The sequence below is a fragment of the Vombatus ursinus genome, unplaced genomic scaffold, assembly GCF_900497805.2.
Source record: "Vombatus ursinus unplaced genomic scaffold, bare-nosed wombat genome assembly UNPS02014798.1, whole genome shotgun sequence".
NCBI classification, from domain to species: Eukaryota; Metazoa; Chordata; class Mammalia; order Diprotodontia; family Vombatidae; genus Vombatus; species Vombatus ursinus.
In genome coordinates, this window is record NW_020954576.1 from 48038019 (window position 1) to 48062327 (window position 24309).

Sequence of the window (24309 nt, forward strand, 5' to 3'; positions counted from 1 at the left end):
TGTGTGACCTTAATCTCTGTTAGCCTCAGTTTCCTTAATTGTAAAATAAGGATGATGATAATAGCACCGACCTCCCAGGGTTCTTGTGAAGATAAAGTGAGATTATAAAATGATCAGCAAATCTTTTAAACTATGGTTTGTTAAATTCAGAATTTGAAAAAAAACAAACAACAAAATAGTTTTAAAAAACCTTTAAAGTGCTCTCTTAATTGTGCCACTTAGCTACCATCACTAGTATCCCTGTAGCCTATATCTGCATAGGGCTATTAGCCGAACAAGGGATAGCTAGGTGGTAAAGTGGATAGAGTACCCAGCCTGAAGTCAGAAGGACCTGAATTCAAATGCAGCTTCAGACACTTCTAGCTCTGTGATCCTAGGAAAGTCACTTAACCCTGTTTCAGTTCCTCATTTGTAAAATGAGCTGGAGAAGGAAATAGCAAACCACTCCAGTATCTTTGCCAAGAAAACCTCAAATGGGGTCATGAAGAATCAGACATCACTAAAAACGACTAAACAACAATAATTAGCCCAACCAGGGACTGACCTTAGGGGCCCTGCTGTAAATCCTTGGCCTAGCATAAATCTAGCTTAAATCTCTTGTCACTTCTGGGTGCAAGGTCACTCTTATAAAAATAATCATGATAATAATCTTTTTTTTAGTTTTGCAGTTTATATACCTCTTTTGCATACATGATATCATTCAGGGGGAAGGGAATAAACATTTATTAAATACCTACTATATGCCAGGAACTATGCCAAGAGCTTTTTACAAATATCATTTCATTTGATCCCCACAACTACGCTGGGAGGTAGATGCTATTATGATCCCCGTTTTACTGATGAGGAAACAGATGAGGCAGACAGATTAAATGACTTGCCTGGGGTCTCACACCTAGTAAGTGTCTGAGGCCAAATTTGAACTCAGGTCTTCCTGACTCCAGACTCGGTGCTTTCTTTGAGACCCCTCTCGCCACTGGAGGTTTAGGGCAGTCATGTCTAGGATTCTGGGTAGTAAATGGAGAACAGAGATGCTTAAAGGTCAAATCCTTGACTCTGCACCAAAGGGACAGAAGCTAGGTGTGTGTAACTCTTCTAAAACAATGCTATATGCACCTGAATGCTGCTACGTGCATCTGAATACATGAGGATAATATAGGTGAGGACGCTTCGGGGTCTAATCATCTTTCCATCAAGAAATTCTGGGGTTTTTTTCTTTTATCTAATGATAAATTCCTCTTTGTGTTCCTGTCTTTTTGAAGGCAAACAGGGCTGGGTCCTCTTCTCTGCAAAAGTTATGTGACCTCACACAATTTATTCTCCAGGCCAGTTTGCTCACCTGTAAAATGAAAGGGGTGAGCTCAGGAGACCAGCTTTGGTATAAGTGGAAAGAGCCAAGACCTGCATTTAAATACCTGTTTTATCATGTGGCTTTGGGCGAGTCATTTTATTTCTTTGGTTCCTCATTTTCCTCATCTATAAATTGAGTAAGTCAGACTAGAGGGTCTCAAAAGGGCCTTCCAGCTCTAAAATTCTATAATTCATACTGTTCTGTGCCTTAGTTTCCTTATCTGTCCTGATTAAACTGGCTCTAGCTATCATGTAGGCTCGTGGTATGGATAAAATGAGAAACTAACCTTACTTCCAGTACTGTTTTTATAACTATGTAATTTTTTTAAAGTTGTGTATGAGAGGGAAGAGACTTCCTTCCTTACCTTCTCTCTAACTTTCACCCCTTGGCTATACTGCCTTACTTTCTGGTGTCCAGAATTAAAACTCAGTCTTTACTTTCTTCTAACAACCAGTGGCTCTGCTCCCAGTGATGTGAGGGTGGGGACTGGACCAGTTGGTGCCAGCTCCAGGCCGATGAATGTTGGTACTACTGCTCCCAGCAATAGAACTATATGTGTTGAGCTTTGTCCAGTGTATTAAGTGTGCCTTGGGTGGGGGTGGAGGGTGGGGAGAGCTGGGAATGTTGCTTGTGTGGGGATGGTTATAGAGCCATCATGAATCAGGCTTGGTCTGTAGATCCTCTGCTGACCTTCTGGGAGGAAAGATCGATAAGTTTACCCAATCCTCTCTGACTTGGGAGGACCTGATGCTTCTTAATTGGGATTATCCTGAACTGCCCTAGCTAGGGAGCAGGGTTGAGTCAGAAGGCAGAAGGTTGAGTCTTTTCCTAGCCTTGCACAATCTTCGCTCACTTCCAAAAATCCGTTCACGGCTGGCTAAATAAATAAATGGCCAAATAGATGGGAACAGTTCCTGCAGCAACTAAACTGGCTTTCCTTCTTTCCCTTCCCCTCCACCTTGCACCACATAGTTTCCTCGACCATGTCTCTTATCACAGGTGTACTTTGAGTTGGTAAACATCCCGGAAAACTAGGCAGTCACTCACTTCCCTTTCCCAAAGGGAAGGCCAGGTTAGCTTCTTTCTCTTTGACAGCTGGCCTTGCATTGGCAGAGAAGCAGCCAAGAAATCACCATAGTAGTCCAAGCCTGAGCCTTCCTTCCATCCCAAATACTCCTGTTGGGATTAACTATCAGATATGATATCAGACAGAAGATATGCTGGTCCATGTGTGCCAAGCACCATGTTAGAACTGAGGGCAATATAGAGAAGAGTAAGATAAAGTCATTGCTCGAAAGGAGCCTAGACACTACTTGGGGGAAACAAGGTAAACACACCTAGGGAAGAGTCTCTGTATCATTATGGACCAAATGATGTGGTACCTTTTAAAGACTCAGGGGCGAGATGAATAAGGCTGGGCTGTCCCACAGGAGTTTGGATTTGAGCTTGAAGAGTGAATAGCATTTGAATAAAATAGAGTGGGGAGCATCAGTGAGTATAATGAGGATTTTAAAAGATATCTGGGTTTTTTTGTTTTGTTTTTTTTTGTTTTTTTTTATTTTGTTTTGTTTTTCTTGCAATTGGGGTTAAGTGACTTGCCCAGGGTCACACAGCTAGTAAGTGTCAAGTGTTTGGTCTGAGGATGAGTTTGAACTCAAGTTCCTCCTGACTCAGGGCTGGTGCTCTATCCACTGCGCTACCTAGCTGCCCCATTTTTTTTTCCGAGGCGGTTGGGGTTACATGACTTGCCTAGGGTCACATGACTAGTTATCTGTATTTTCAAGCATGTATGTCAGCTGAGTCCTGACAAGTTCTTATACGCTGACCCTGGAACTAACTATAGCAGAGAAAAGCATCTCTGCTCACTTGCCTTGTGCTTTGAGTAATCTTTTCTCCTCTCTAGGCCTTGGTTTAGGGCAGCTAGGTGGAGTCATAGAACACCAGGCCTGGAGTCAGGAAGACTTCTCTTCTTGAGTTCAAATCTGGCCTCAGACGCTTGCTAGCTGTGTGACCTGGGCAAGTCACTTGACCCTGTTTGCCTCAGTTTCTCATCTGTAAAATGAGCTGGAGAAGGAAAGAGTGGCAAACCACTCCAGTATCTTTGCCAAGAAAACCCCAAAATGGGATCATGAAGAGTCAGAAATGATTGAAAAATGACTGAACAGTAACAGAAGTCCTTGGTTGCCTCCTGTGTAAAGTGAGGGGATTAGACTACATGATTTCTGGGGTCTCTTCCAGTCCTAACATTCTAGGACCCTGACCTTCATGAAATCTCTTGTCTCGTGGCCCGGGAGGACCACTGAAGATTGGTGTCTGGGACTAGTGGCAGGTGGTCTCTCCCTCTCCTTTGCGAGTACCCTTTATCCACTTACAGCTGCAAAGAGATAGTGGTGATAACAATAATACCACTTTATCCTTGTACAGGAAGCTACTTTTCCCCTCCAAGTACTCACTTGATTTATGCCAAATAATCCTGTGAGTTACACAAAGTAGGTATCATTATTCCCACCACACGTGTGAGTGCACTTGACAGTTGGGTAGTACTGTGGATAGAGCACTGGGCCTGAAGTCAGGAAGGCTTGAATTCACATTTGGCCTTAGATACTTCCTAGCAGTGTGGCCCTGGGCACAACCTCTGTCTGCTTCAGTTTCCTCAGCTGTCAAAAACGGGAATTAGAACAGCCCCTACCTCACAGGGTTGTTGTGAGGATCAGATTAGATATTGTTTGTAAAGCCCTCAGCACAGTACTTGGCCCAGAGTAGGCTCTATATGAATGCTAACCGTTATACTGGGCTCAGAGAATAAGACTTTGCCCAGGATCATGTGGCTTGTTAGTGGTAGACCTGTCATTAGAACTCGAGTCTTCTGACTTCTACTCTTACTCTCTTTCTAATAATATCCCAGAGGATGTGTGACCTCATCAATGCTGGTGTTCCCTCCACTCATGCAGATGACTCTCCATTCATACTTGTCTGTCCTATGTGACTGGTCCATATCCTCCATCAGTTTGCTGCTGGGCACCTTTCTTATCTTAGTTCTTTTGGTGATAGAGCACGAAGGTTATTCATCTTTTACCCATCATTTTCTCTCTCCCTGGCCAGACATTTCTTTAGTGCAATCTTTCACCTTGATTTTCTTGCTTGATTCCTTCTTTGTAACTTATTGTAGTCTGCTAATGATAATAAATGACATCTACATACCACTTTGAATACTTTAAAAATAGCATTATAAACATCCCATTTGACCCTAATGACAATGCTGTGAGTCCAGCATTCTGTCCCCTATGGTACACTGCTTCCCACTATACCATGGGCATAGTTTCACATATAACCTCTTTGGAAATGGAAAAAGGAACAGCTGAATATAGTTGTTATTCAGCCATTTTTCAGTTGAGTCCTACTCTTTGACACCCCATTTGGGGTTTTCCTGGCAGAGATACTAAAGTGGTTTGCCATTTCCTTCTCCAGCTCATTTTACAGAAGAGGAAACTGAGGCAAACAGGGTGAAGTAGCTTGCCCAGGGTCACATAGTAAGTGTTCTAGGACAGATTTGAACTCAGGAAGATGAGTCTTCCTGACTCTGGGCCCAGTGCTCTAGTTACTGTGCCCTCCTAGATGCCCCCAACAAATATAGGCTTGAACATATTTCTTCTGGGGTGGGTTTTGATGGGTTGATGGTGTCTTGGCTTGAGTAGAAAAACACGTGTGTGGAGGATAGTAGTGGCTTCTCAAAGGGCTAGGTATGGTGTAGACTGGAGTCTAATGGCAGAGCTCTCCTAAGCCTTGGGAGGCCTGTGGTCCTGTTCTGTAGGAGGCGTTAGGGAAGAAATAGAGTATGTTTCTCTTTAAGGGTTCCCCACCACCCTTAGGGCCGAGTTCTAACTGAAGTCCTGTTGAATGCAACATGATTCTAAATGGAATGAGGCATAGAATCATAGATTTTTAAAGCTGGGATAGGCTTAAAGATGACCTGGGTTTGAGCCCTGCCTCTCTGAACGTTAGTTTGCTCATCTGTAAAGTGAGGTGGGTAACACCCACCCCACTGTGAGATAAAGGATGTGTAAGAGATGATTATCCCTCCCAGCCAAGCCCCTCTCATTTAGGTCCAGTCCTGTGCTCTCTCTCTGGACAGCAGGGCCTGTAAATTGATTCATCGGACCAGCTCAATGGCAGGTTCCCCCAAATAGACCTTCCCATTTCAGGGAAGGCAAGGGAGGAGGTGGTAGAGGGACATTAGGGTGTCCAGGCCGGGGAATGGAGGGAGCAGTTGGCCTGGCCCTGTGGGTGTTCAGGTTTCACTTTGGGGTGGGGGTGTGTGGGGTGTGTGTGTGTGTGTGTGTGTGTGTGTGTGTGTGTTGGGAACTGCCACTCTAACCTTCAGGATAGTTTTCCCTCTTGCATAAATGGAAAGTGCACTTGGCTACTGACCTCTTCTGGGAAAAGAGCCCAGCCAGGGGGAGGGTAGGGAGGAGGGTTATTCTGCCCCTAGATGTCCTCTTTACCCCCCCCAAAGAATTCCAAGTACCCTTTGACCTGGTGCTGGAGCATAGAGTAGACAGGTGATGGGGAGGCAAGCCAAGCACAAGGGGAACCCTCTCTCATCTAATTGTCTCCCTGAGGCCTTACTCCCATCGTATAACTTCATGGAAGTGCCCTGTCTATAAAGACTTCCCTGGCCCCTTCCCCTGGAGTGGGAGGGGAGGGAGCAGTGTCCAGGACCTCCGGCTCCTTGGCCAGCTGGTGGCTGAAGGATATGCCCTCCATCCAGCTACTTGTACTGCCCCAAGACTCCCCTCATGCCTAGGCTTGGAGCCCTGGGAATTGAATGAGGGAGGAGCAGGGGGATTCCTATGTTTTTGGCATTCTTGATGCTGAGGGAGGCACCAGTACTTGTGTTTTGGGGGAATGGGGTGGAGATGGAGGGTCCTTGGGGTAGGACAAAGGCATGTGTCCTCTTAGCCTATCCTTTGTCAACTTTTACCCGTCAGTTTCTAGGCAGAGGAAGAGAGTGAGGCAGGGGATTCTGATTCTGAACCTGACCCCCTATCCAACTTCCCAAAGAAGTCTGAATTTTGAGCGTGTGGTCTTGGAGTATGTGTATGTTTTTATTTTGACTGTTATCAGCTCCAGGTTTCTGTTTAGAGCTGTGAGCAGTAGGGGGGATGTCAAGGACCCTAGTCCCCCGCCCCGGGCCCTTTATACCAAGAGGAACCAAGGTGAGGCCGAGGCTCGGGTGCCCCGGGCTTTGGCTCAAGGGAGAGAGGGAGTCGGTGCTAGGAGGGGAAGGGAGCTATTGGTGCTGGGAGTGAGTGGCCCGGAAGGCCCCTGCCATGCTCTTCCCTTCAGACCTTCCCTAACATTTGCTCCTTTTGAGGGGCTGGGTTTGGGCTCTCAGACAGGGCGACAAAAGCAACTTTCCTCCAAGCTGCTGCCACCTGTTGGGTTTTCACACGTTGTGGGGGAGGGGGCAGGGAATCCGATGCCCTTTTCCCAGTGGCTCTTGTGTCCTCATCTCCTCTTCTCTCCCACCAACCCCCGCCCCCCTCCCCCAGGGATTCACTTTGCTCTTGACAGGGCCCAGGAGCAGGGGGGTGGGGGGTCAGTGGGAGGCTGAGAGCAGCTGGAAAGGGGAGCATTGAGTGGGAAGGGGCCGGTGCTGGCAGGCGGGGGGGAGAGTTTGATGGATTACTTTGCGGGCCAGGGGGCTTTTCCCTAATCCCCTTTTGTATCCCGGCCTGCAGCCCCCTCGCTCTCCCCTGACAGGCGGCTGAGCAGAAACCTCCCTGTCCCTAGTGAAGAAAAGACAGCTCAGCAGGGAGAAAGCTAAATCCCCAGCCTCCGAACCCTGAGGGGGGGTGGGGAAGGAGGGAGTGTGTGGTGTTCCCTGAAAAGGGGGCACGGGTCTTCCTCCCTTCCACCCCTCACCTCAGGCCTTTTGGCAATGTGGGGTGGGGGGGAGCCTCTCTCTTCTTGGGGTGGAGAGTTTGGAGGCTAGGATGAGGTTTAGACTTGCAAGTCCAGCCCTCCGATGAAGCAGCCTTAGGAGTCTAATGAAGGGAGGGAGGGTCTCGCTGTTGAGAGGCAGATGGGTGGTTTTGTGGAAAGACATTGAACTTGGTGCCAGAACCCACCAGCTGGGTGACCTTGGACAAATCACTTCACCATTCGAAAACTCAACTTCCTCACCTGTAAAATGGACGTTATAGTATTTGAACACCAACCTTTCTAAACCTTACATCTCTATGTAGATGGGAGCCATTATTTTGAAGCCGTTGACGGTACAATTGGACATCTGCCGGCTGTCTTTCTCCACTGCATAGAATTATTATTGTGAAGCGAGTTTTTCATTTTTTATTTTTTGGAGGGGATAAGGTGCATGGGATAGGAAAGAGAAATGGGAAGAGAGCCTTGTGGTGCCCTCCCCAGAGAGATCTTTTGAAGCATCCAGGGCTGTTGGCTTAGCTAGGACTGGACAATTTTCTTTCCACCTTTCTTTTTCTGGAGGCCCAGTCTCTGCCTCTCATCCCCCCCACTTCCTACCCCCCCCCACCCTATTTCCCACTCCAATTCCTTGGGACAATGTAAGGGCTCTCCCTGAAAAAATGGGGGAGGGTAGTTGCTGTTCAGTTGGAACTCTTTCCCCCCACTTTTCATTACTTTAGGACCCCTCCCCCTAAGTTTCAGTGATATGCCAGGGAATTTGATTGGGGGAAAAGGACGAAGGGGAAGCTTTCTCTTGAAAAGACTGGGAGAAAACCCTCTTCCATTGTGACTACACAGAGAGAGGGGTCATGGCACAGGGCGTCGGCCACTTGGAGCTGGGGATTGCCCATTTGATGTGTCTTGGGGTGGGGGGCGGCAGACTGGAGGTCTAGATAAAGAGGCTCATAGAGTCATTGAACATGTTGGGGGTGGAGTGGTAGCTGTGTCTCCTTCTTTTCTTCCTACCCCCCAGGCTCTGGCCACACTCTAGCCTTTATTTATCAGTCTGAGTAGGGAGAAGCCCTGTGCTACCCCCCCTGCCCTACCTGAGTCCATGGAAAGCCCTCAATGACTTCTTTATGCTTCTGTCCACACTTCCCTGGAGCCCATGGCCTTTCTGCCTCCCCTCTGTCCCCTCCCCTCCCCCCAGCTCCAACACTGCCTTTTGAAGTTTGAGAAAGTTAGAAAGTTCAGGTCAAGTTTGTTACTTTTGCCTAGTGACCTTTCCCCCTTCCCTGGACTCTGGGTAGAGATATTGTAGGGGGGTTTAGTTGGGGAAATCCAGTAAATGAGGATCTCTTTGATCTTCCAACTGTGGATGGTGGAGTCCAGAGTCCTAGGCAAAGTGAGGAGGGGGTCCCCATTCCTCTCCTTTCCATCTGAAACATACGTGGTTCTTGGGGGAGACCCGGAGTCCTGATGATTGGAGCAAGAGACTAGGAAGGCCAGGACTTCTTTGTTCTTACTTGGTTGCCCTTCAGTTTCTCCAGACCTAGGTATTTCCTCCTGGTGTGGAGGAAGAAGTTTTGTAGACCAGTTGGTGCTTGTATGTGTTTGGTAGTGGTGGTAGCAGAGGTGGAAGGTTTTGGGGTGGGAAGAGTTCTATCTTCCTCTGATTTTGTGTGTGTGTGTGTGTGTATGCGCGCACGCGTGCATGCATACATGCATTCTCTGAGGTCTCCGTGACTCAGGGGGAACCATACCTGGAAGGGATGGGGATATAGGACTAGGTCTGGAAGAGCAGGCTGGATTGTGGAAATTCTCTTCCCTGAGTGCTCTCTGACTTCTTTCCTCGGTGGTCAGCCAAATTCTCTCCCTTCCTGTTCTGTCTCTTCCCAGCCCAACCCAGCCCACTCCCCTCCCTTTACCCCACTTCTTCTCTTCTTCCTCTCCAGGTGAAAGCCTTAAGTTGATGATCTTTTGTTTGCCAGATGGGCAGAGCACAACAAGGGAAGCCAGGCAGCTGCGTTTGAGGCAGAAATGATACCCTCTAAGGCTGAGACCAAGGAGCAAGAAGTTAGGGGGCCGGCACCTCAGCTGCCTGTTTTCAAACCTAGTGTCTGTGAATGCTGGCTGATGAAAGATGGGGGCGCTTAATGAGTAAACTGGAGTTTCCAAACCTTGGAGAAGTGCATGGGCAGGAGCTAGCTTAGCACTGAGGTTGGGGCTCATTTTCACACCTCTTTGCCTAGCTTAACTGGAATCCCTGAGTTAGGCAATGACCTTTCAGGTCTCATGGCTTAGAGAGTCAAGGTGTGGTGCTTGGAGCAGATCTGTTGGGGGGGGGGGCGGCGCTGGGAGTTCCTGAGTTCTAATTTATCTGGTTTTTTTTTTTTTGTACGTTGCCAAAAAAAAAAAACAAAAACACAAACCCTCAGAATAGGAAAAAGTCGTTCCTTGACAGCTAAATCCCTGAACCCTTCTCTGTGAGGCATTCTTACCCTGCCTCTTCTGGAGGAGAGGGGCAGGGCTGACCCCTTAATTTTTACAGCTGCCAGGTCCAACCTGATCCCCGGGACACCTGGGGGCACCAGGATTTTTCTTAAGGTTTCCTATAAACCACTAAAAGCAAGATAGAGCTAATTTTTTTAAACTAGGAAATTAAAGGAGAAAATAACATAAAACAAGATAGCAAATGTTTACTAAATGTCGTGCTGTTTAATAATTGAAGTGAATGTTTCTCCAGATCAATGGATTGTTAGAACTGGAAAAGACCTTAGAGCTTACTAGCTCCCTGAGGACGGGGACTGGGGGGTGTTGTTTTTGTTTGGTTTGGTCTCTGTTTTCCCATTGCTTAGAATGGGTGACTAGCACAAAGTAAGCACTTAAATGCTTGTTGATTTAGTCAGGGGTCCTTAACCTTTTTTTTTGGGGGGTGCCACAGACCCCTTAGGCAATTTGGTGAAGGGTATAGACTGACCCCTTTTCAGAATAATGTTGTTTTTAAAAAAATTATAATGAAAGAAAATGTTAAATTTCAGAGGTTAGTGAAAGTAAAGGTGTAATTTTTCCCATCCAAATTCACTGACCCCCTGAAAAAGGAGTACATGGAGGATTCCAGGTTATTGTCCAGGGGCTAACCTTTCCCTTTCATTTTTTAAAATTCCTCTTCCTTTTCTACGTGAAAAAAATTAGGGCTTGAGAAAGTCAAATGACTTGGCCAAAGTCTCACAGTTAGTTAATGGCACAATTAGTACTCTAACCCATAGATTAAGAGCCATCCAGTCCCACCTTCCCACATTCAGTTTTTGGTTTTTTTTTCAGATGACGACGAAACTGAGGCTGAGAGAGATTAAGTGACTTGTCCAGGGAATAAGAGGCAGGATTTGAACTCTGGTCTTCCTGACTTACAAGTCTAGCACTCTTGCTGCCAAAAAAGTTGGGGGAGATTAGAAAAAAAGAGGAGAGAAGAAAGTGATTTGGGGTAGTGATAGGGTGCTTCTAAGGTTGTCAGAAAGTTGCGATTGGCTTAGCCCTTCTAAAGGGCTTTGATTTTTCTGAGACTTAGCAAAGGTTGGACGGGGTACTTAGGCTGAGAAATGTGTCCAGTGCCTTGAGGGTATGGTAAAAGAAATCCCTGTGGAACTAAAATCGTGACTTTGGAGACATTGAGAGGGCGGCCCCGACAACCAAAGAATTGAGGGGTAGAGTAGGGCCAGGATTGTGCCTGCTGCTTTCCTACTTGACTCCTCAATGAGCTCTTCACCTGGCCCAATCCCCAGGGAACTAGGTAAAGAGCATGGGGGTGGGGGAGGGATGCCCGAGTGGAGAGGCAGGTAGCCTGCTCTATGTTAGAAGAGGGCACCCCCCCTTCTCCTTCGTCTCGCCCCTCCTGCCCTTCCCCCTATGCTCCCTGGGGAGGGTCCTGTCCCCTAGCCCCAGGAACCCCGTGGAGGGCTGAGGAAGGAGCTAGCTGGATGCAGAGAGGTGCTGGCAGACAGAAGGAGAGAAGGAGGAAGGTGGCATGATTAATGTTTGCTGGAGAACTGCAATTGATTTTAAATAGCAGGGAGTTTGGAGGGGGGTGGGTCTGAGCCGTGGGTGGTGCTAAGGTTGGCAGAGCTTCTGTTTGCTCAGGGAGGGTCAGTCTCTGGGAAATGTGAAACAGGTGAGTCCCTTGGTCCCTTCCCGTGGCAGAGTAGAAGGTGGGTGGGTGGGTGGCGGTGGCGGAGCTGAACCGGAACTCCAACTTCCTGGAGCCTGGACCCCCTGGGTCAGAGGAGGCTGGGCTCTTTCTACAACCTGCCTTCTCTCTCTGGGAGAACAGGGTGAGTAAGGGGTGGGAGAATCAGGGAGGAATAATGATGATGCTCAGGGCACATGGAGAAACCAGAGGAAAACCTTTTGGGTGCCGTGGTTATACCCATCTCCCTTTGGGAAAATCTAAGAGAAGGTGCTTTTCTAATCCTGTCTGCTGCTTTGCTGTCTGAGTGACATTGGCCAAGTGATGTAACCTGAGGCAAATCTTTCCCACCCTTATCCAGTCTCCTGGATATTGGTAGGACTCCCCCCAAGGTGTTAGCTCCAGAGTAGGAAGGGAACTGGTAGTAATTACTTAGCCCAGTCTTAGATGTTTCTATGGCCCCTTCGTTCCAGCATTCGTTCATTCATTCAGAATTCATTAATCCCTTACTTTTGGGGGGGGCAGCTAGGTGGTGCAGTGGATAGAGCCCCAGCCTTGGAGTCTGGAGGACCTGAGTTCAAATCCAGCCTCAGACAATTACTAGCTGTGTGACCTTGGGCAAGTTACTTAATCCCAATTGCCTCCAAAAAAGAAAATCACCTACTTTCTTTGAGGCACCTTGCTAGGCGCAGGGGGATACAAAGAAAAACGAAAAACAGTCTTTGCCTTAAAGGAGTGTCCATTCCTTTGGGAAGGGAAAGGATGGGTATACAGTATTTACACAGATGAGAGAGGATTAACATCTAAAATGGTCAGCAAAGGCTTCCTGTACGAGGTAGCGTTGAAGCCAGACTCTGAGAGTCAGAGAGGGAAGGAGAGGAGGGCATTCTAGACCAAGGGGACTCTGGGCAGAGCCTGGACGTAGGAGGTAGAATGTGACTTCTGAGAACGGTAAATTAACTGTTAATGAAGAGGAAAGGTAGGCTAGTGCCAGACTGAAGGGCTTTGAATACCAGGCCAAGGAGTTTGTAGTTTGTCTGAGAGCAATAGAGGGACACTGGAGGTCCTCACCAGGCAGTTACATGGTTGGGTCTTTGCTTTAGGAATATACTTTTGGCAACTGTGGATTAGAGAGGGATACAAAGATACCAAGTTAGGAGTCTTGGCTTTCTCACTTACCCACCTAGGTGACTTTGGGCAAGTCATTTAATCTCTTTCCCTCTCTCCCTGTCATCTCCCTCTACCCTTCTCCCCCTCTCTCCCCCTCTTCTCCTCCTCTTCTCCTCTCTCCCTCTCTCCCTTTCTTTCTCTCTCTCTCTCCCCCTCCCTCCCTATCTCCTTCTCTCCCTCTCTTCCCCTCTCTCTCTCTTTCTCTCTCTCTCTCTCTCTCTCTCTCTCTCTCTCAAAGGAGGGGGAGAGAAAAAAGACACACGCGGGGGGGGGGGTGAGGGAGAGGTTCTCTCTCTCTCTCTCCCTCCTTTCTCTTCCCTCCCCTCCTCCCTCCCCTTGTACTTCTCTCCCTCATCTGTAAAATGAGATTATTGAACTAGAATAGCCTCTGAGATCCCTTCCAGCTTTAAATCTCTAATCCCATGAAGATATTGCGTTAATTCAAGTGAAAGGTGAAGGCTTGAGCTAGGTTGGAGAGAAAGGATTTTTGTTCAGTTGTGTCTGACTTTTCTTGATCTCATTTGGGATTTTCTTAGCAAGGACACTAGAGTGATTTGCCATTTCCTTCTGCAGCTCATTTTACAAATTGATGAACTGAAGCAAACTGGGTTAAGTGACTTGCCCAAGGTCACACAGCTAGTAAGTGTCTGAGGCCAGATTTGAACTTGAGAAGACTCCAGGCCCAGCACTTTATCCACTACCCCACCTAGCTGCCCAAAGAGAAAGGATAGATTCCATTAATGTAGAGATCTGGGGAGTAAGGGAGATGGAGGAGTCAAGGGGGAGTTTGAGGCTGTGAACCTGGGTAGCTGCAAGGACACTGGTGTCCTCAACAAAAGAAGGGAAGCTCAGGGGAAAGGCAGTTTTAATGGAAAGATAATGAGGTCTGTTTGTATGTATACGTTGAGTTTCGTTCCTAGTCCAACTAGCATTAAGTGCCTGCTTCATGCATTGTGCTGTGGTAGGTGATCCTCTGAGCCTTCCCAGATAGAAAAGCCTGTGTCTGTGGGCTTTAGTCACAGAGGCCTCATTTAGGGTCAGGGATTAAGTGACCTGTATGTATGCGGCTCTCTCCTTGTGGAAATCTTGGAGCACCCGCTCTATGCCGTGCACTTGGGAATGCAGAAGAGGGGTGAGAAAGAAGATCCTTGAGGTCAGTCGCCATGTCTAGCCAGGGGAAATAAATGCATTAACTGAGATAAATGAGCTCTCAGATGTTTTGTACAGATTTCACAATCCATAGGCTTTCAAAGGAATTGATTTTTAGCTCATGTATTTACCATCTGTGTGAGTCTAGGCAAGTCTGTAAAAATGCAGTAAATTGGTCTAATTAGATTGGTGAGGGCCAGAGGGAAGGATTCTTGGAGGGAATGGGATTTGAAGGATAGGTATTCCTGGAGGATAGTAAGAATGTGAAACTGTGCCCTTTCCCCTTACTTCTACCCCCCTCCCTCAAGCTGGGGAGGATGGCACGCTTCAGACTTTACTATCTAAGTCCTTCGGGTCCTCCAATGTTCCTAGTTTATTTCCTCCTTTTTCATTGATCATAAAACAGCTGGCATCTGTTCCGGAAAGTTGTGTGCTATACAATACAGTGTGTGGTGGGTGCCCAGTGACTCTGACTCGGCACAGAGCTTGTATGGGGAAAGTTATTTGGAATCCTCACTGGGACCTCCTTCAGAGAACAAATGTTCTACTGATGGTTTGTGGTCTGAATAGGAACTGGTTGGGAGAGGAGGACACTGGGCTAGACTGGGGGGGGGGAATATGGGCATCACAGGTGTTTCCAGGTTGTGTGGTTGAGACCAAGCCCCTGGGAACAGCCCCAGAACAGTTGGAACAGCTCATTGTGGGAATGTTTCTTCCTCATTAAAAACGGCTTCCCCCAGAGACATTTTAAGGTGTTTCACCAACAAGTTTAAAATCAAGGCATCCCCAAAACGTAGTCTTTTCTCTATTATTCAACTCGGACCCCCTTTTCTTTTGAGGGAAAGCAAGAAAGGTGTTCGCTGCTAGGGTGAGAGAAATAAGAAATGTGGCCAAAAGGAATCCCAGAACGGGCTTCAAAGCAATCTACTTTTGGGAAGTACAGAGGGGTGGGAGGTTGAAGGTTAGGGGGAGTCCACACCAAACCCAAACCCATGGAGCAGCTTGGGAATAGGGGTGGGGGTGGAACATGGTGATGGGGAACTGGGTGTGGGGAACTGGGAGTTCAATAGCCTTGTTTCATATATTGATGGGAAAGAGCTGTCCAATGGAAATCCAAGCCAGCAAATAATGATAAACCATTTCTCTTTGAATGTGGAACATATTAGAGGATTTTTGTTTTGGGAGCTGATTTGTCCCTCTAATGATATCAGTCTTAGGCTAACATTAAAATGTATCTGCATTTTTGGATGCATGGATGAATGGATGGTGAGGAACGTGCTTGGGAATCATTTCACTGAAGGGAGAAAAAGGGAACAAGCATTTATTAAGTACCTAGTATGTACCAGGCACTCTGCTAAACACTTTACAAATAGTGCTTCATTTACGCCTCACAACAACCCTATGAGGTAGATGCTATTATGATATAGTTGAGGAAACTGAGGCAGCAGAGGTTGAGTGATTTGCCCAGGATCACACAGCTAATAACTGTCTGAGGCCAGATTTGAACTCTGGTCTTCCTGACTCCAGCCCCAGCACTTTCCTGTATCACCTTGCTGCCTGAGAGGCAAGGAAGGCCAGCTTGGAATAAAATACTTGGTATAGATTATAGATTCTTAACTTGGAGTCTGTGAATTTTAAAAAAATATATTTTGATAATTCTATTTTAATGTAATTTATTTCCTTTATAATTATATGCATTTTATTTTGTGCATTTAAAAACATTTTTCTGAGAAGGGGTCCATAGACTTGACCAGACTGGTCAAGGTGTCTATGACATATAGAAAAAAAAAATCACTTAACTCCCTGGTATAGATGATCAAAAGTTTGCCCTCAAGGTCTAGTACTCCATGTGTATACTGGTCTGTCTCCTAGGATCAAAGTTGCTAAGATGTGCCCACATCGAGGAGTCTTTCTGCCACAGGACACTTGGCACAGTCCAGGAAACCAAGCCTGAATCAGGGGATGATAGAGATGAAGGGTTCCTGCATGAGCCAGAGACAGCTGGTGGCTGAGCACAAGAAGATAGGTCTTGGGACCTGGAGCATAGTTGAGCTTTGTTCCTGCTGGGTCATCTGATTCACAGTTCCCATATTCCCTAACTTTTTCCTGGCGGGCCATGGCCCAGAAGCTGTGGGCAACCCGGCTGCTACGGCATCGGAAAACCCAACTCCTCCTGGTCAATCTGCTGACCTTCGGCCTAGAAGTCTGTCTGGCTGCAGGCATCACTTACGTGCCACCTTTGCTGCTGGAAGTTGGGGTGGAAGAGAAGTTTATGACAATGGTCCTGGGTAAGTCACCTTCCACATCTTTTTCTACTCCCTTCTGCTGACCTCTTCCTATCCCCAAATTTCATTAGGGCCTTGGTTTCCCTGCCTAGTCTAGGGGGATACTCTTGAGGGAACAGGGGCATATCTGGTCTTCCTGCTGGGGAGGAAGTAGGCTTTCTGTAGGAGGTTTTATGGTGTTCTCATGTCTAGTGGGTGAGCAGTGCCAGGGAATGCCATCATGTCCATGGTGGCTAAGGGGAAATCCTGGTTTGGAAAAGACCCTTGGGAAAAGTGAAGAATTTTTTTTTTTACCTTATCAGCTTTTTTTGGGTAATTTTTTTTTGAAGTAAGTGGGGATATTTATTTATTTTTAATTAATTTATTTTGAATTATCAACAGTCACTTCCATAGGCTTTTGAGTTTAAAATTTTTCTCCCCCTCCCTCTTCATTTCCCTCCCCAAGATGGCATGCAATCTGATAGGCCATACATATACATTCCTGTTAAACATATTTTCACATTAGTGATGTTGTGAGAATTAGAATCAATAGGAGGAACCATCAGAAAGAGGAAATAAAACACAACAGAAGAAAAAAAAATAGCAAATAGTATGCTTCAATCTGTATTCAGACTCCGTGGTTCTTTCTTCATGTGTGGATAGCATTTTCCATCATGAAGTCTTTGGAGATGTCTTAGATCCTTGTATTGCTGAGAAGGGTTATCTGTCAATATTAGTCATCATGTAACGTGACTGTTACTGTGTACAGTGTTCTCCTGGTTCTGCTCACTTCACTCGGCATTAGACCATAAAAGTCTTTCCAGGTTTTTCTGAAGTCAGCCTGTTTATCATTTCTTATAGCACAACAGTATTTCATTACATTCATATATCACAATTTGTTCAGTCATTCCCCAATTGATGGGCATCCTCTCAATTTCCAGTTCTTTGCCATCACAAAAAGAGCTGCTATAAATATTTTTGTACATGTTGGTCCTTTTCCCATTTGTATGATCATGATCTCTCTGGGATATAGCCCTAGAAGTGCTATTGCTGGGTCAAAGGGTATGCACATTTTTATAGCCCTTTGGGCTATAATTTCAAATTGTTCTCCAGAATTGTTGGATCATTTCACAACTCCACCACCAATGCATTAGTGTTCCAATTTTCCCACATCTTCTCCAACATTTATCATTTTCCTGTTTTGTCATGTTGGCCAATCTGATAGGTGTGATGTGATATTGGGTAATTTTTTTTAAACAGATTTTTTATTGATCTTATTTTTACAATCACCTATCTCTCTCCTCCCATTCTGAGAGTCATCCCTAATAATAAAGCATTTTTAAAAAGGGAAGAAAAGGGAAAAAAATTTCAGCAAAGCCAAATATCACATTGGAAAGGTCTGATGTTATATGCAGCTTTCCATGCCATGGATCCTCATCTCTGCAAACAAGTGGGACAGGGGATGTCTTTTCATATCTTTTCTTTGGGACCAAGTTTGGTCATTATTACTTCACAATATTAGTTTTTTATTGTTTTGTTATTGCTATTATTTCTGTTTACATTGTTAATCAACAAGCATTTATTAATTGATTATTATGTGCCAGGCACTGTCCTGGGAATACAAAGAAAAACAACACCATCCCTGCCTGCCCTCTGGGAGCTCACATTCTAAATGTTCTAGTCCTTATACAATTGGGTTGTTTTCCTGGGTCTGTTTACTTCACTCTGCATCAGTTCATAAAAGTCTTTCCATGCTTATTCATCATATCCGTTATTTCTTAAAACACAGTAATATTCCGTTACATTGATGTCCACGATTTGTTCAACCATTCCCTAATCGAAGGATAGCCATCTATCTTGTGAAATGTTTTTTTTTAATTAATTTTACTTTTTTTAATCAACAAGTCTGAATTTTTCTCCCTTCCATCCGCTCTTACTCCCTCCCCCCATTTTAGGGGGAAAAAAACCTCACCTCTGTTACAAACATGTAGAATTGGTCATGTACCCGTCTCAAAGGAAAAAAAAAAGCTATGATTCTGCACTCTGAGCCTTTGTCCTTTCTACAGGAAGTGGTTAGTCTGTTTTATCATTAGTCCTATGGACTCCTGGTTGATCATTATTATGTTGATGAAAGTTCCTGTCTTTAGAAGTTGTTTGATTTTAGAATATTAAAGTCTTTGTATGACTTGTTCCCCTGGTTCTGCTCACTTCCCTCTTCATCATGTATACAGGTCTTTCCAAGTTTCTCTGAGACTGTTCCCTTCTCATGTGAAATGTTTTCCTGAAACTTTTTTTTTTTGTTGTTGAGGTAATTGGGGTTAAGTGACTTGGCCAGAGTCACACAGCTAGTGAGTGTTATGTGTCTGAAGCCAGATTTGAATTCAGGTCCTCCTAACTACAGGGCCAGTGCTGTATCCACTGTGCTACCTCACCGCCCACCCCCCTACCTTTTTTTTTAGTCCTCATATGATCTGTCCCCAGCCCTGCCCAGAATTCTCCGTTATAACAAAGAAACAGGTGAGCAAAGCTACCGAATCTTGGAGTGTGTATTTGGTGCTCTCCACCATTTGATCTCCAACCTGAGCTGACTTGGGGAGAGTGTCTTTCATCATTCATCCTCTGGACAAGTCAGCCGATCAGTGAGCAGCCTTAAGCAACGGCTGTGTGCCAGGTTAGACTCTGCCTTCACGGGGCCTCTGTTCTTTTAAGGAGACAACAGGTCCATAGGAGCATGTGCAGAATGCACCATACGAGGTCTGGGAGCTGCACCGGCAGCTTGGCTGTTGGGAAAGACTTCAGGTAGAAGGTGGTGCTTGAACTGAGGTTGGAAGGAAATGGAGGATTCTAAACAAGGTCATTTCCTCTAACCTGTATCTAAGGTCTCAAAGAGTGGTTTTCTTTGTTATTGTGATCTTTGTGCATATTATTTTCTCAGCTGTCCTTGGATCATTTAATACAAGACTTCCTGGGCATTAGTGAGGCATGGATAGAAGGTTTGTCTCTGCAGAGAAATGCTGCAGAAGGGATGGGCAAGCAGCATATTTTTTTCATCATTTTGTATGAACTGTATATACACATATATATACATACATGCACACACATACATGCATGAACTGGATATATACATACATGCACACACATACATGCATGAACTGAATATATACACATACTTGCATGAACTGAATATATACATACATGCACACACATACACATGCATGAACTAAATATATATATATTTATACACATACATACATGCACACACACACACATACTTGCATGAACTGAGAGGGAGAGAATTCTAGCTAGTGAGGACAGTCTCCACTGATCCCTCCTCTGTTCTCTCTCCGCAGGCATTGGCCCTGTTCTGGGCCTGGTATCTGTCCCCTTCCTGGGCTCAGCCAGCGACCACTGGCGTGGGCGCTACGGACGCCGCCGACCCTTCATCTGGGCCCTGTCCCTGGGTGTGCTATTGAGTCTCTTTCTCATTCCTCGGGCAAGTCGCCTGGCTGGGCTGGTGTACCCAGGTGCTCGGCCCCTGGAGCTGGCACTGCTGATCCTGGGTGTGGGGCTGCTGGACTTTTGTGGTCAGGTGTGCTTCACCCCCCTGGAGGCCCTGCTCTCTGACCTTTTCCGGGACCCAGACCATTGCCGCCAGGCCTTCTCCGTGTACGCCTTCATGATCAGCCTGGGAGGCTGCCTGGGATACCTGTTGCCGGCCATTGACTGGGATGCCAGTGTCCTGGCCCCTTACCTAGGCACCCAGGAGGAGTGTCTCTTTGGCCTGCTCACCCTCATCTTCCTCACCTGCACGGCGGCCACGCTGCTGGTGGCCGAGGAGGCAGCCCTGGGCTCATCGGACCCCCCCGAGGGGCTCCCGGCACTCACTGCACCGTCTCGTTGCTGCCCGTGCCGGGCCCGCCTGGCGTTCCGAAACCTGGCCGCCCTGCTGCCCCACCTTCACAGGCTTTGCTGCCGAGTGCCGCGGGCTCTGCGCCGGCTCTTTGTGGCCGAGCTGTGCAGCTGGATGGCGCTCATGACTTTCACGCTCTTCTACACCGATTTCGTAGGAGAAGGGCTGTATCGAGGTGTGCCTCGGGCTGAGCCTGGCACTGATGCCCGGCGACACTACGATGAAGGTGAGGAGCCCCATTGCCTTTGGGAGCAGCTCTTGACCCTGCCTCTGTGTGGTGGGTGAAAGATGAAGTGACTGAGGAGGCCAAGGTTGGAGCTTCCAAACATACTGATTTACTGGGCAGTGCGTGCCAATTGCTTAACAGATCGGGACGGACCTCCTCAGCTTAGGGCTAGACCCCAAATGCAAGGGGAGACAGACTTTTATGCATTAAAAACAATTAATCAAATAATACCAGTTAATTAAAAGAAAACAATACAAAAATTAGGTAATCTGATTTCTAATTGGAGAAAAGATTAGGGCCTTTCCAAGTTGGGAGGGGAAGGTGAACAGGTGCAATTCCCTAAAATCAGAAAAGAAGGCGTCCCACTCCCCAAATTGTCTGTATTCCATCAAAGGAACATGGAAACAATAACCGATTGGGCAGTACCAGGCCAGGCTTCAGATAAGACCCAAGGGTTGCTTGAGATGTGCAATTGTGAAAAAACTCCTTGCATCAATATTTGGATCTGACTGGGTTTCTGGTCAGCATAACCTAGGTCCTTAGTTAAGGGTCTCGAGCAGCAGGGAGAGGTGGTTCAGCTTCTTAGCCACACAGTGCTAGGTTCAAACAATACAGTTAAGGTTTCTCCTAATTCCCACAATTGAGTAAGGTTTTCTCGCAAGATAGAAATTAGACTAGACCCATCAGTGAATAGAAAGGGAACTGAGCTAACTCTCGAATTGAGTCACAAGATGGAGTTGCTGTAGTTCTCTCATTTCCCACAATTAACCCCTTTCTGCTTTAATTATCTTCAATTCGGTCATCTGGGATGGCCCTCATACCTTCCCTTCTCTGGCCCTCGGTCTTCTCACCTGTAAAATGAGCGGATTTGACTCCACCTAAAAGTTTGCTTCCAGCTCTTAAGACAGTGTCCCCCCATATGTCCCCAAGCCAGCAATAGGATCGTTTTCTTGGTTCTCCCAATTCTCCTGTCCCCAGAGGGCAGGAGCCTTTCTGTTTGAGGTTTCAGAATAAATCCCATTTTTCCTAGTCTTTGACAACACTACAGAATGCAATCCACAAAGACAGTAGAGGGCTCAGAACACAGTATATTGCCCAAGCGGGGGAGAAGGGGAGGCAGTGTTCCCAAGTTATAACCTCTGGATTCTGTTGTGACTTTCCATTTCTTTCCCCGCCCTGTTTCTGGAAGGTGTGCGTATGGGGAGCCTGGGGCTCTTCCTGCAATGTATGATCTCCTTGCTCTTTTCGCTGGGTATGGACCGACTTGTGCATCGCTTTGGGACCCGGGCAGTGTACCTGGCCAGTGTGTTCGCCTTCCCAGTGGCTGCTGGTGTGACGTGCCTGTCCCAGAGCGTGGCGGTGGTGACCGCTTCAGCTGCCCTCACGGGCTTCACTTTCTCTGCGCTGCAGATATTGCCTTATACCTTGGCCTCACTCTACCACCGTGAAAAGCAGGTACCTGGGCTTGGGGTGGTGGGAGGGAAGGGGAAGGGAAAGGAGAGGGGACCCCTAACCCAGAACTTCCATCCATGCCAGAGTCACCAGGGAAAATCTCCTGAGGGTCCAGAGAAATTTGTGTTGCATCCAGAAGGATTTAGGTTGGATTTAGAGATACATCTTGGTTGTTAGGGGAAACTTCTCTTTCTTATAGATCCTTCAGAATCCAGTGAGCTGGGCTATTTCTGCCTCTGAGGGTAGGGTGGGGTGAAGGATGAGCACAGTTGGGGAATAGGGAGTGGAGATGCTCAGAACACCTCTGCACCAGGTGAGGAGAAGTCATGCTTGGGGGCAGAGGAAAGGACCAGATGACCTCTGTTTCTTCAGCTGTGTGGGGAGTAGTCAGGCTTGATAAGTAGATTTCATCATCCACCAGGGGGAGAAAAAGCAGTGGATGCCTTAGCTACTGATAGCTTAACTCCTGTAGCCCTGAGGCCAAGCTCTGAGGGGTGGGGAAATCCCAGCTGTCTCTGACCTTTTCTTCCCAGTTTTTCTGCCTCTTTTCCTTTAATTCTCTCTTCTTTCCTTGCCTCTATTGTCCTCCCCTGCTCCTTGACATCCCCCATTGCAGAGCTCCCCAAGCACCCCCTCAGGAGACTAACCTACCTGATGTGTTCGATGGTCTGGGCACTGCTGTAAGTTGGGACGTTTCTCACCCATTCCTTCTCATAACAATCCCTCCATTTGGGGGGCCTTCGCATCAGGGCGGGAGGCAGCTAGGTGTTGCATACTGGGCCTAGAGTCAGAAAGAGCTGAGTTCTAATCCAACATCAGGTACTTACTAACTGTGACCAAGTCACTTAACCTCTGTTTGCCTCAGTTTCCTCAATTGTAAAATAGGAATGATAATAGCATCTAGCTTCCAAGGTTGTTGTTAGGATGAAGTGAGATAATATTTGTGAAACACTTAATATAGCACCTAGCACACACAGTAGGTACTTAATAAATGCTTGTTTCCTTCTTTCTTTCCTTCATCCCCTCCATCCCTTTTTCCCATCCCTACACTGAGCAGTCCCTGTGTTCAGACTTGTACTGTTGGAGGGAAAGAAGAGAGAGAGAGTCCAGAGGATAGGAGAAGCCCAGGCCTTGTCCCTGGGGAGTTCTCAGGCCGAGGTGGAGGGAAATTGAGAAATATATCACTTAGCAAGAAAACCCAAATGTAGGTGCAGTGAGTTAAAAAGGGAGGCAGCAGGATACCAAGGAAAGGTTGGTGCTTCTGGAATCAGAGAACTGGGTTAGAATTATACCTTAGACACTTGCTAGCTGTGTGACTTGGGCATACTCACTTCCTTGGGCCTCAGTTTCCTCATTTGTAAAAATTAGGAAGTTAAACTCGATCCCATCTGAGGTCCTTTCCAGCTCTAAATCTGTGATCTTTATAAATGAATATATGGCCAAATCTCAATTATAAGCACATGGGGCATTCAGTTTGTGAGTTTTTTTGTGGCCAAAGTCTGTGGCCCCCTCATACCTAGCAGTCTTTAGAATACTTCTCCTTATGGTCCCAAATTAGTGTGGACTCAGGGAACATAGGCCCAGTTTCAAATCTGTCTGAGATATATAGAATTGGGGGCAGCTAAGTGGTACAGTGGATAGAGCACCAGCCCTTGGAGTCAGGAGGACCTGAGTTCAAATTCAGCCTCAGACACTAGCTGTGGGACTCTGGGGCAAGTCACTTAACCCCTGATTGCCTCAAAAAACAAAACAAAACCAAACAAAACACGTAGAATGACATAATTCTGTTTATGCTTTTGCTTTTTGGTGAGGCAATCGGGGTTAAGTAACTTGCCCAGGGTCACACAGCTAGTAAGCATCAAGTGTCTGAAACAGAATTTGAACTCAGGTCCTCCTGACTCCAAGCCTAGAGCTCTAGCCACTGCGCCACCTAGCTGCCTCTGAATGACATAATTCTGGTCCCTGCTTCCTAACCAGCTTCCATCACCTCCCTGTCTCCAAAAAATGAACTCTAGTCACCAGGTGACAGTTGAAGTCTATTAGTGGGCCAACCATTTGCTTACAGAATCCTACAATGGAGAGGTTCTCCAGTTGAAATTGTCTCTTGCTCCTCCCTGACCCAAATTTGTGTGGAGAGTCAGAAGTTGGTAGTTTAATACAGAATCTGTCAGCAAGCATTTTTTAAGCACCTACTGTGTACTTGCATAGAGTTGCTTAATCTCTGTGCCCCAGGCAGCTTTCTAAGACTATAAGTTGTACATCAAATGCTGTGGTGAAGAGATTTCTACACAGAGGAAATCCCAGGTCCAGTGTCATCTGCACTTCTTACACTGGCCTCTTTTTCCACCTCCCCCTCCCCACCTCCATCATCTCTACCCCCCTGCAAAAAAAAAAAATGTGCCAGGCTAGTATGGGGGAGGGGGAGAAGGGACTGAAAAGGAACATGATAACCATCATGGCTCTTTCGTTGCTATGTACTTCTCCACACAGGGTAACCTGTGAGTATTTGCTTTGTAGAAAAGGGGTAGGTGGACAGCTTCCCTTCTCCCCTCATTGACTGGGCAGGCTGCCCTCTTGTGGTGAGATTATGGCCTGGTCTTGAGGATTGGGGTTAGTGGGTAGAGAAGAGGTGAGAGATTGTGTTGAGTGAAGAGAGGGTCCCCTTGGGTCCCGAAGGGCTCTCAT

The 24309-nt window shown here is 46.7% G+C and overlaps 1 protein-coding gene across 3 annotated transcripts in view; it reads left to right on the forward strand.

The window, feature by feature from the left end:
- The window catches only part of SLC45A3 (solute carrier family 45 member 3), a 30636-nt gene that overhangs the window by 2450 nt on the left and 3877 nt on the right, over positions 1-24309 (forward strand). The window contains exons 1-4 of one of the 3 annotated variants that reach the window (XM_027870656.1): positions 11421-11438; positions 15645-16060; positions 19387-20172; positions 21362-21627. In XM_027870656.1, coding sequence (XP_027726457.1) covers positions 15889-16060; positions 19387-20172; positions 21362-21627 — 1224 coding nt within the window. In that variant the 5' untranslated portion in view covers positions 11421-11438; positions 15645-15888. Of the gene's footprint in view, positions 1-11420; positions 11439-11512; positions 11599-15644; positions 16061-19386; positions 20173-21361; positions 21628-24309 lie in introns of those variants that run through there. The other 2 variants (XM_027870655.1, XM_027870654.1) reach the window with 2 other exon arrangements.